This window comes from Ostrinia furnacalis, unplaced genomic scaffold (genome assembly GCF_004193835.3).
Source record: "Ostrinia furnacalis isolate ACB-3 unplaced genomic scaffold, ASM419383v2 OfSCF7481, whole genome shotgun sequence".
NCBI lineage: Eukaryota > Metazoa > Arthropoda > Insecta > Lepidoptera > Crambidae > Ostrinia > Ostrinia furnacalis.
In genome coordinates, this window is record NW_021137720.1 from 3,678 (window position 1) to 15,922 (window position 12,245).

General features: G+C 35.1%; 1 protein-coding gene across 1 annotated transcript; it reads left to right on the forward strand.

Moving 5' to 3' along the window:
* Positions 1-523: 523 nt before the first annotated feature.
* Positions 524-7,819, forward strand: ADD1 (ADD domain-containing protein 1). The gene is made up of 9 exons (XM_028321201.1): positions 524-819; positions 902-973; positions 1,059-1,309; positions 1,385-1,533; positions 2,044-2,236; positions 2,517-2,690; positions 2,768-3,001; positions 3,113-3,202; positions 6,239-7,819. The coding sequence occupies exons 1-9, from the start codon at positions 726-728 to the stop codon at positions 7,733-7,735; spliced, it is 2,754 nt and encodes a 917-aa protein (XP_028177002.1). The 5' UTR covers positions 524-725; the 3' UTR covers positions 7,736-7,819.
* Positions 7,820-12,245: the final 4,426 nt, after the last annotated feature.

Genomic DNA, 12,245 nt, shown 5'->3' on the forward strand with positions numbered 1-12,245 from the left:
TATCAAGTTATACACTATTGTGTCATATCCGGCTTACAATAAGTGTTATTTTGCAATAAAAATCTGATGTGCTGTCACTGTTCTCCATTTTCTAGTCTTGTTTATAGTTCCAAAATACTGAACTGTCCTGTGCATGACATTGACAGTGGGGCGCCACCGTCAATACCGGATTGCTGGTTTCGATTTTTGCCATGTTGGAAACCATATAGTTGAACGATGGTAGCGCCCCCCTGTCATTGAGTTTGGTGGGACAGTTCAGCGTGGGTCATCTATACTCCATGGTTTATAGATGACCCACGCTGAATTGTCCCGCCAAACTCAATGACANTATACTCCATGGTTTATAGATGACCCACGCTGAATTGTCCCGCCAAACTCAATGACAGGGGGGCGCTACCATCGTTCAACTATATGGTTTCCAACATGGCAAAAATCTGAACCAGCGATCCGGTATTGACGGTGGCGCCCCACTGTCAATGTCATCGACAGGACAGTCCAGTATTTTGGAACTATACTCTATGTTCCTTCCTTTCTTTTTTCTCTGTGGTTGTGGAGCGAAAATGCTAAAATGGCCGAATTTTGGGCTAGTGTTTTAATTTCTAAATACTAACTCTTGTATCACGTCGTTATCGCTTTGTGTTTACGGATTAACAAGTTTCAAACTTAACTTCGTGCTATCTACGAATGCTATAATAACTAGGCTCAGTAAGACTACTACTTTCACCATGAGTGAAACTGCCAACAATGAAGGAACCTCTGCGGAGAGTGAAAAGCCGGTTCAAGACTCGACCGATAATGTTGTATTCCCGCCTTTCCCTGGTAACAAATATATGCTTACTATGTAATAAAAATGGTTATAAATCTTAATCTACATCCATTATTTTAAATCAATTCTTTACAGATCCAACTGAAGAAGAATTTGAAGAGGATATCTCTGATGCGGAAAGAACTCATTATAGGACGAAGTTTTCTGGTATGTTATTCTTATAACGTCAAGCAGTCATTTGCACTTTCGCATTCATCGCCTGATACTTATGGCTTTCTTTATTTATTTCCAGATTTGAATGTTATAAAATCTATGCGATTACATTGTTCTGCTTGTGATCGCCATTTGGGAAGTTCCACTCGCAATGAGACTCGTATGCGCGCTCATCCTATGCTACGTACATTAGTGTGCCACACATGCCATACTTTTTATAATAGCGGTGAATTTGAAAAGGGAGATGATGGCTCAGAACTTTATTGTCGATGGTGTGGGCAGGGTGGGCAAGTGTATTGTTGTTCAGATTGCCCTCATGTATTTTGTGCGGTAAATATTATTTCTTTTGCTGTAAACATGATTTACAATAGTATGTACTCAGTTTAAATGATTGCAACTTTTCAGAAATGCATTAAACGCAACCTTGGTGTTGCAAAAATTAAAGAAATAGAAAATACTGATGACTGGAAATGTTTTAAATGTAATTCAAGATGCCTTTGGGACCTTCGTGCTGTGTGTTGGGCACTTCTGCGCTATTGTGACTTGAAGAACAAGTAATTATGTTTATTATTTAACAACAATATAAAACTAGCTATATAAAAGATATTATATTTCTTTCCCATATTGCATTGGCGATTTGTTACTTCTATTTATTTTGTTTTATTTCTTCTACTGTTTTTTTATTCATACTTACTAAAAGGCAATGCCAGATTTTGTATAGGAGGTGGCATCTTTTTTTTATCGCCATCGACCAAACCTTGTTTTTTTATTACAAAATATGTAGTGTAATAAACCAAACTTACCATCAGATGTATACCTCTAAACTCAATCTGAAACTGAGTTACGAGCTTTAGAAGTTTGATGATTTTACATATTAGGTTTGCCTTTTGCGCACAAGTTTTGTAAGAAATTGCAACAAAATAGTGACATTGTATGTGTAAACAAACAATACCATCTATTATAGAAAAAAAAAGACGCCAATTTCCGGCATTGTCTTTTGTTACTGTAATTTTGATATTTCTTATTCTATTATTAACATATTAAAAGTACTTTTAACATTTCAGGATAACTTATAAAACAGAAGATCCACTACTGAAAGAAAAATATCAAAAAGATTGTGCTACTGATCATTCCGATTGCTGTAAACATAAATCAAATAGAAGGAAAGAAAAATCTGAATCAGCAAAGAAAAGAGACGAAATTAAAAAGGAAAATGAAACAAAAAAAGCTATATCAAAAATTCCTTCTACTATTCAGGTAACTATTAAATTAATAAATACTTCATAATTTTCTAGGTTGTTATGTTCAATCTCTGCTTTTTAATAAACTTATGAGTATCGACTAATTTTTGAGCCAAAATGCTGATATGAATAAAAGTTATGAAAACTATTTAGCCATTGTTAAACGCGCATTGGGTTCAGTCTACTTAATTTTTTTATTAAACCAAGATTACTTTTTAGAGAAGTAACACATAATTCAATATCATTTCACTATAACTTACTGAATATCCTAATTAAACTATTTTTGTGAAATACAGGTAAAAAAATTTGCATCTATCAATCTTGAAGAACAACCAAAAGAAAAAAAAGGTCAAAAAAGACCTGCAACTCAAGAAAAGGGTTTACTTATCATCAAAAACCCAATAGCAATAGCTCCGTGTTCAAAAAATATGAGCCCCACTATTTGTGGACCTCAACCGAAAAAACCAAGGGTATGATTATTTTTTTAAACAAATACATAACATAGTACACATTCTAGTTTAATTGTGAAATTACTTTTTAATTACAGATGCCTGTAGTGGTAAATCCTGTTAGATTTGCACAAGATAGGAAAGCAGTAGCAGCTACATATACAAGAATAAGGCCAAAATCTGTAATGCCAGTACCATTGCCACCTCTAGTACCAACAAATTATAATGGATATAATAATATTAATAACTCGTTTATTAACAACACCTACCACACTCCATATAACATGGTGGCTTCCGATAATATTAATTTATCTTTGGAAAGTTTAACACAGGTAGTAATTTATTTAATTGCTGAAATTCTTCAATCAGCCAAATCAATTTCTGTTTTTAACTATTATTTTAAACAGTTAATCGTAATAATTTTACTAACCGTTTGTCTTTAGGGACTTGATATGGCTGTGGCAACTATGACTACAAGTCAAGATGATGATGTCGTGTGCACTCCTGATTTTCCATTGGAGCCTTTATGTGAGGTAATAATCACTAATGTTTTTTGTACTTTATCTTTTGCTAGGTTAGGCTAGGCTAGCTTAAACAGTTTTTGCAGGTTTGATTCGATTTCTGTAAAGATTCAGTGATTTTAACTTAAATTTACAGGGTGTTAGGTAAATGGGTATATGAGCCGACACTAGCCCATGTTAACATGGGCATATAAATGGTATGGTGAAGTCAGAAAATTGATATCTTCATTTTAATTATTTTAATTTTCATACAAATCGGATTTTATAAAATTTATTTTGTATGAAAATTAAAAAAAATTAAGTGATGATATCAAATTTCTGACTTCACCATACCATTTACAACGTGTCCCAAAATTCAAGGATAAGCCGACGCCACAGGATGGACATAGTCATGACTACTTTAGGAAAAATAAGGAAAAAAATCTATGTCAATTATTTTTTTACTTACACAATAAATTATGAAATTCGACGAAAATTCACACCCCTTATGATATTTTACATTACCACGACCACAATTTTTCACATATTCCTGTTTTTCTGTTTATATCGGCAACTTAAGTAGTGCTGCTGTTCACCTCAACTCTTAAAACCCCCAGAATCCTTGCAGTTTTTACACAAAAGTTAATCAAAATATGTTATTTGCTTAAAATTTTGAACAATTTTTACTTTCACTCCACTTTGACTCATCGTTTTGTAAAAAAAGCCATGAGATTGAGAAACAACTAAAAAGCTTAAAATAAAGTTGTAATAAAAAAAAACTTGTTTAAAAACAAGCTTGACTTCGTTTGAAAATTATAATTGACTTCATCATCAGGACCCTGGACATCATCTAGCACTAAAGTGCTCGAAAAGACAAATCCAACGAACCCAAACTCGATAAGCTTCCGCCGTTTCGTTTAGGAGTTCCTATGGCCACCTCCTGCCACCTCTTGACTTCATCATCAGGACCCTGAACATCATCTAGCACTAAAGTGCTCGAAAAGACAAGTCCAACGAACCCAAACTAGATGTAATTTAAGGATTGGATACTTCCCAGACCTGTGGAAGGTATCGAGTATCATAATGATCCATAAACCTGGGAAACCTATTCACGAAGTCACATCATACAGACCAATCAGCCTCTTGCCGATCATGTCAAAGCTACTTGAAAAGTCTATACTTCAAAGAATGATGAAAGTGATAACGGAAAGATCAATAATCCCGGAACATCAATTTGGCTTCAGAGAAGAACACGCAACTATTGAACAGGTACATAGAGTGTGCAGAGTAATCAGATCTTCAATGGAGAAAAAAGAATACTGCTCATCTGTTTTTCTTGATATCCAACAAGCCTTCGATCGAGTCTGGCACAAAGGCCTATTGTGTAAGATCAAATCAATATTGCCACACACATTCTACGGAATCCTGAAATCGTATTTGTCTGACAGAATCTTTCAAGTGAATGAGAATGACTGCACCTCCAACTTCTATCAAATATCGGCAGGAGTCCCCCAGGGTTCTGTATTGGGACCAATCCTATACACCCTGTACACATACGACCTACCGCAGAGCCCAGAAGTCACCGTCGCAACCTTCGCTGATGACACGGCTTTACTGACATCCTCCAAATGTCCTATCGAAGCTTCTCGAATCCTGCAAAACATCTTGAATGAAGTTCAAAAATGGCTGGCCAAATGGAGAATAGCAGTCAGTGCATCCAAATCGGTGCACATAACCTTTACCCTCCGTAAAGGAGACTGTCCTGCAGTTACCCTAAACGGCGTCCAATTACCACACCAAGAAACTGTAAGATACCTGGGCATGTACTTGGACCGTAGACTTACGTGGAGTAAACATGTACAAACCAAACGAGACGAAACTAACCTAAAATACAAGGGTCTCTATTGGCTGCTGGGGCGCAATTCAAAACTATGTTTGGATAACAAGCTGCTCATATACAAAATGATTCTGAAGCCCATTTGGACCTACGGCATCCAGTTGTGGGGCTCTGCAAGTGCCTCTAATATCATGATAATTCAGAGAGTGCAAAACTACGTCCTAAAACAAATATCGAATGCACCATGGTTTATAAGAACAACAGAGCTGCACGAGTTATTGAACGTGCCTATGGTGAAGCAAGAGATAGACACCCATGGAAACAGCTACAAGCTAAGACTGTCAAAGCACCCGAACCAGTTGGCTGGGCAGCTCACTATCCCAGAAACCATACGGCGGCTTGAGAAGCGGCGGGATATCTTCGACAATTAGTCTGAAAATAAACCAGAGATTAAGAAAAATAAAGGCCTGTTTCCGCTGGGAGCAGTGCTCTAAATGACGAAAAGAATCCACCCCATCTGCTTATAGTTTTTGAGGACTGATCGCATGATTAAACCATAAAACAAAAAAAATTATAATTAAGTACTAATAAATTCCACTACTTTATACAAAGACTANGCACTAGGTACTGTAAGAGTCAAACCTGCCAACATAACAGTGCAAGAAACAGTGCTGCTAACATTTAAATAAATATGACGTTTGCTTTGCTAACGAATAAGGTTTCAGTGCAATGCAATGATGACATTAACCAATTGACAATAGTTTTTTTTTTTTTTTTTTTTTTTTCCTGGCACGCACGGTTTGTGCATTTGCCAATGACGAGGTGAATAGAAATAATAATGGCAGGTTGAACCAACAAGAAGGTTTTAGTTTACCAATCTTAATAATCTTCTTGACAAGATAAATCGTCAAACAACTTTGATCTGAATAATTTTGAACTTTACTGACGAACAGTTAAAGATTATTTTCTCTAACTCGAGATTATTCTGTAACATAGTTTCAAAAGGTAATATGTGCTCGCGATTCGTTGAAGGAATCAATTTGAAAACTGACGAACCTTTTCATTCCGTGACTGTACAATCTCGGAAGGCGGTTGAGATACTGAGTATCAATATCAATATTGATTGTCGTAATTGATGGAAAATAATAAATAAATCTTTATCTTAATAAAATGTCGGCGGGCATCTTATTTATATGTATATTTATTAATTTTTAAAATCACTTTTATTCCAGGTGACGGAAGATAACACGGACGATGATGTGCAGTGTATTACTCCAGGTCCTGTGGCTGCTCCAAAGGTTAGCACTCCGACCCTACACCGTTCAGATAATTCATCGGAACTGGTCACTGATAACATCATACAAATGACCGACAATGATGTCACTGTCAATGCTTTGACTGGAGGTTTAAAGTTCAGAGTCGACCCTCAAACATTATCATCGAACAAAATGTACCGATTACCAGACGGTCGCATATTTGCTATTAAAGCGAACCCAAATATGCCAGGTGGATATTCTGCTACTATAGTGGCTCTTGCAGAAACTGGGCAAGGAAAAAATGTTGCTCCTAAAGGCGCCACATACTCGGCAAAACTTAGTGCAGTCTCAACACCATCAAAACCGAATCGCGCCAATCAAAATGTGAGATCAAATACTAAAAGGAGTACACCAAAAGCCACTAAAGCAAATCGAGCAAATGATACTTCATCAAGAGAATGTGATTTGCAGGTTCCTGTAGAGTGGTATAGATATAATTTACTAGACGCAATTGACGCTATGGAATATTCTTTAGCGCGACTAAATAAACTAAAAAATGAAGCTACTTCAGTTTACTTACGAACTCGAACTGTTGATGAAATGAGAAACATGCACAGGTCTTTAGAACGATTACTGAACACATCGTCAACTAGATTTTCAGAAATTAAAGAAAACTTGAATAAGGAATTAAAACAATATATCATGAAAAAATATGGAGAAAACAACAGTGAAGATGATGATGATGTTGAAATTTTGATGCCTGAAGATAATGATGATCCCATATTTATTGACGAAAATTCCATGGAATCTACAAATGAAATCAATTGTACTCAGAATCAAGAAGTTGATCTCACAGGTGTCGGTAGTAGTGATCATAATGATAGTGCAGAAAATAAAGCTGATAATATCTCAGCAATAGAAAACATATCCCAAATGTCAGAGGATATAGATGAGAGTGTAAATAAGTTAGGAAGCTTGGGAAAAGATTCTCAGAGTGCAGATGACATGGGTAGTCCCAATAATGATGGTGACAAAGTGTCCTTGAATGATGCTGACACCTCAATTGGGGGAGAAAACGGGAGTGGGACAAAAGAAGGAGACGACATTAAAATGGTTGAAAAAATTGAGGACCACACTGGAACGACAGATGAAGGAAGTGCTATCTCAAGCAAAATAAGTGATGCACAGCTTTCTGAAAATAATCACATTACAGCAGAATCTGATAACGGAACCAAGGCACAAATTAATGGTAACACTGAAAAGACCGAAGAGAAAAGTGATAATAGTGTTGTTAAGGAAGAGCTTTTAAAAGACGATGAGAAGAAAATTGGTAAAGATAATGATAATGAGGAAAAAGTAGATGATCCTGAAATGAGTGAAGAAATGATAGAAACCCTTTTGAAAGATGATAACGTCGATGAAGGCGACAGTTTGATAAGCAACAAAGCCATGGAAGTTACTGAAAGCCTTTAATAATTTTTTTTATTTTTTATTTCCTGTTAGTTATAGTTAATAAGTCGTAAGTTGAATGTTTTTGTGCTACAAATATAATTAAGGTAGATCCAAGTATAAAGCCAATAATATATCCAATTTGGTCAGATTATTTTCTATTAATGTAGTCTGTACTATCTGTGTATGTTTCTATTCTATTTTTTTGTTATCATTTTACATTTTGTAAGAATGTAAATTTAGGTATAACTACGTAATAAAGAACAAAACTCAAAAGTTCAAAACTCGATAATATGCTATTATGCTAGATAACACATATTTTAATCATTTGTTAGACACAGACAGACATTGGACACGTACTTTTTCTCTTTTTTTTCATAATTATGTATTATCAGTGCTACATCAAGTTGAAATGACGTGTGACGTTATGCATGTAGATTTTTTTCTTAGAAGTGACGTTACGCGACTATTCCAACTACTACAATTATTCGAATAAATAAGACAAAAATACGTGTCCAATATTTTTTTTTATTATCTGTCTAACGGACTAAATAGAATTTCAATAGAAATTCTGACTCGGTAATGAAATATCATTACCGAGTCATCATCCCAATTATTATTTCAAGCACGGATTGAGACTTGATTGGTTAAATTCATCAAAAAATCTGTCCTGTGATTGGTCTAAAATTTAGACCAATCACAGGACAGATTCTATGACTGACATTGAATTAATTTTTGAGTGTTGTTTTGAATTACGGACACATCGTGAAAAAATGTACTACCTACTATTTATCCGCGGTATTTAACTTAGTACATTATTCAATAAATACTACAAAAGGTTAACATTTACAATTATTATAAAATATTACTGACCAGACTAAATAAAACATGTAATTAAAATAATATGGTTTTAGTAATTCATACAGATCAATCGCACATCCGTGATTCTATTCGAAATTAGTTAAAATAGCTAATTAAATAAAAGTATGTGGTTAAATTTAAGTATGTATCTGTGAAATAAGTTGTCATTTTAAATATTAATTTATTTAAATATCTGGTAACGTAGACCGATTCAATTGACTAGCCCATAATTTACGATTTATATACACGCTGTTTGGGTTTTATCCACTAGGTGACTAGATGCTGTCAGATTATACAGCAATTCGTATTCGTACGTTTCCTTTGCAATATATATACATGAACCATTACTGACAATATCATACGGCACAACAGCAGTAACATTCAAGAAATCGTCTGTAAGGTCAAGTAAGGTGTATCTGCTGTTTTTTTATCCTTAAAAAATATATGCTAGGTATGTTAGACCTGGCTAATATTTGGCGTGCATACTATTACGGCTGGTCGGGCCAGCATGTGGACGGTCGTTACGTCGTTTCATACTACTATTGGATCTTTTTCATGTTCGTTTTTGTGTAGCGTCCTCCTCTTTGGCCATGGTTTGTGTGGCACAGCAGTTTCTTGAAGCCGGAGACGAAGTCAGTCATTTATGATAATTTCCATGGCTGTGTAAAATATGATATCACTAGCTTTTGCGAGCGGCTTCACCCGCGTGAAATTTAGTTTGTCACAGATCGTCATAAATTAATAGCCTATATGTTATTCTCGGTTATAAAGAATAATACTGTAAGGTTTCATTAAAATCCGATCAGTAGTTTTTGCGTGAAAGAGTAACAAACATCCATCCAGACGTCCAAACTTTCGCATTTATAATATTAGTGGGATTCGTATTAAAGTGCCCATTTATCGATTGAAGTAGTTTACCATTAAAACATACTTATTTCACATTATAGGGAAGGCTTACTGATTTATTTATTCTAAAATTATGTAAAATCTCGAGTATGCCTACAAGATGAGATGTTTTGCGTGTTTTTGTTTAGGAATAAGTTAGTTATCTAGATTCTAATGAAGTTTTCTTAAGGTTACAAAATACACTGGTCATCACAAAAATCGACCCTCCCGCAACAAGCACTTTCAAACGTATGCATCCCCACTTCCCACTAATATTGGCACCATTTAAAAGCCTAGAACTAGTTCTAAACTTCATTTCATTAAAGAAAAGGTTTTTACCCCAAAAATGTGTCTGTAGAAGAATGCAGAGTCACTCCTTCAAAAAATAGGTAGTTACGCTTGAGCCAACTTTTATGTCTATAAAACTGTTAAGTTGCGATTAATCGCTATCGAACTGTTAAAGAGGACACGTGAGATCATTATTTGGTTTTATAACCATAAAAAATGGTCTAATTGATCCCAGAGGTGAGCCCAAAGTGTGGTCAAGTCCACATTTATTGTATATGTTAACCGTTTAAATCGTTTATTAAGAAATTAAATGTGATTTTCTTTAAGGATATTTATTGGGCTTTCAAATAACACCAATATTGTTGGGGCACCATGATTGTGTCAGTAGAAACGAGTTTTCCTGTAAAACATAGGTGGGCCGATTTTTGTGATGACCAGTATATTTAGGGATATATATTCTGCGATTTAATTCATCTTATGATCCAATTGGGATGTATTTGTTCAGGCTTACTCAGGTTGGACTCCTCGAAAGGTCGTACCCATGGCATACGGGCACATACCTAATTATAATTCGTTGTGGAAACTTCATCTTGTAGGTAAGCACCAACACTTTCTTTGTTATGTTTTTCATAATGTTATTTTACTTTTGTTAAGTTAAGTTAGTGAAAAACTGTGGATAAGAATATCGTAACAGGCATAGATTTGAATTTATTATAATTTCAGATTAAACAGCCGCTCAATGATTGGTCTTGTAGCCCTTTAATTAAATACGCGTTATTTAAAGGTAGACCTAAAAATGGTTTTCAGCTTTTGATGTCAAATAAATGCAGAGACCGGTACAAAAAAGCTTACACCTTCTTCTATTTCGGTCTTTGCATGACAGTTATTGAACGGCTGTATAAAGAAGCTGGCTACGTTGTAAATACAGGGTGTTTGGTAAAATGTCAAATGACTAAATTATCAAAAAAATCTTTTCTACATAATAATGGACTAATTTGCATACTTTTTAAAAACATTTCTTTTGTATTCGCTTGCAATAGGTCATCTTTGAAGAAATTTTTAACAGGAAAAAAAATCTCATTGAGTTATTTTATTTATAATATTTTTCTTTAATGATGATTGGAAGTCGACCGCAAGCCGTAATCACGATTGCCAATATTATCGTACTTTCAAAATAGCATTTATTTTGCTTGAAATTATGTTATTGTTATAACAACGCCGCGGCGCCCTTTGTTGTTTATTTTCAACTTCTTTATTTATACTACTTTATAAAATATAGACATAAAAGTGCGTTAGAAATTAATAAGCACGAACATATTAAATTATAGTACATTATTATGTTCATTTTATATCTAACGTTTATAAACTGATGGTTAAACGTGTAAGAAGTATTTGTAAATATTATAAACTGCTTTTCCAACTGATGATGTTTTATAGACCATGCCTGTGGCAACTATTTGAAAGGAGTACATTACAGTACATACACACATTTTATATATAACTTTTAAGATGCTACTATAAAAGCTTCTTAGTAAATTAATATAATGTAAATAAGAATTTAGCACGTTTTCATAAAGCTTATCTGTATGTTATAGAATATGCGGATGTATAAGAATGTGATCATTGTGATCTTATCTAGCGAATACGTGGGGTTTGTTTAGTAAGACGAATACATTAAATGTGGTATTTCATATTATGACTATTTAATTTATAAAACGCTGTCTAAGGTACGATGCCCATTGACCGGGGCGCGTCGGAGCGCACTTACACGGCCGTAAAGAAAATGGTATTTTATTAACAGTTCTTAGAGTAGTAATTGCTTATAACTGATTAAACTGACATTTCAATCCGGACGGCGCGGCTGCGCGAGCATGCGTCGGAAGCCGGTCGGCTCCGAGCGTATTCCAGCGGGTTCGCGAGCGCGACTCGCGCCGTTCAATGTGAATCCTGCCTTATTAACAGCTCTTAGAGGCGTAATTGCTTTCAACTGATCAACTGACATTTCAATCCGGACGGATGCGCGAGCATGCGTCGGAAGCCGGTCGGCTCCGCGCGCAATCCACCGCATTTCTACTCTGCGCTTCGCGCCGACTCGCGCCGGTCAATGTGATTCCTGCCTTATCCTTTCGTACTTTAACCATGTCCGACATATACTTACGAGCAAAAGTATGGAATCACCCCCTTGTGTTTTGTTCCGAGCCATCTTAAGAACTGAATGCCTATGAATGTATCTATGGTATCAATTTAAAGTATACAGGGTGTTACTTTGCATTCTTGCCATATTTACAGAGGTTACTATATTACTGATACTGAACACAAATCCGTAAAAAAATATTGCCCGAAATTTTTTTTTTCTAATCTTGATTATTTTATTTTATCGACACTCTGTTAAACACACCACTAATTATCGTAACGCATGCACATCACTTGTTGGCGATGGCGATGGAGACTTTTTTACTTTTTATTGTATTTTTAAATATCTATTGCAATCTATTGTCTT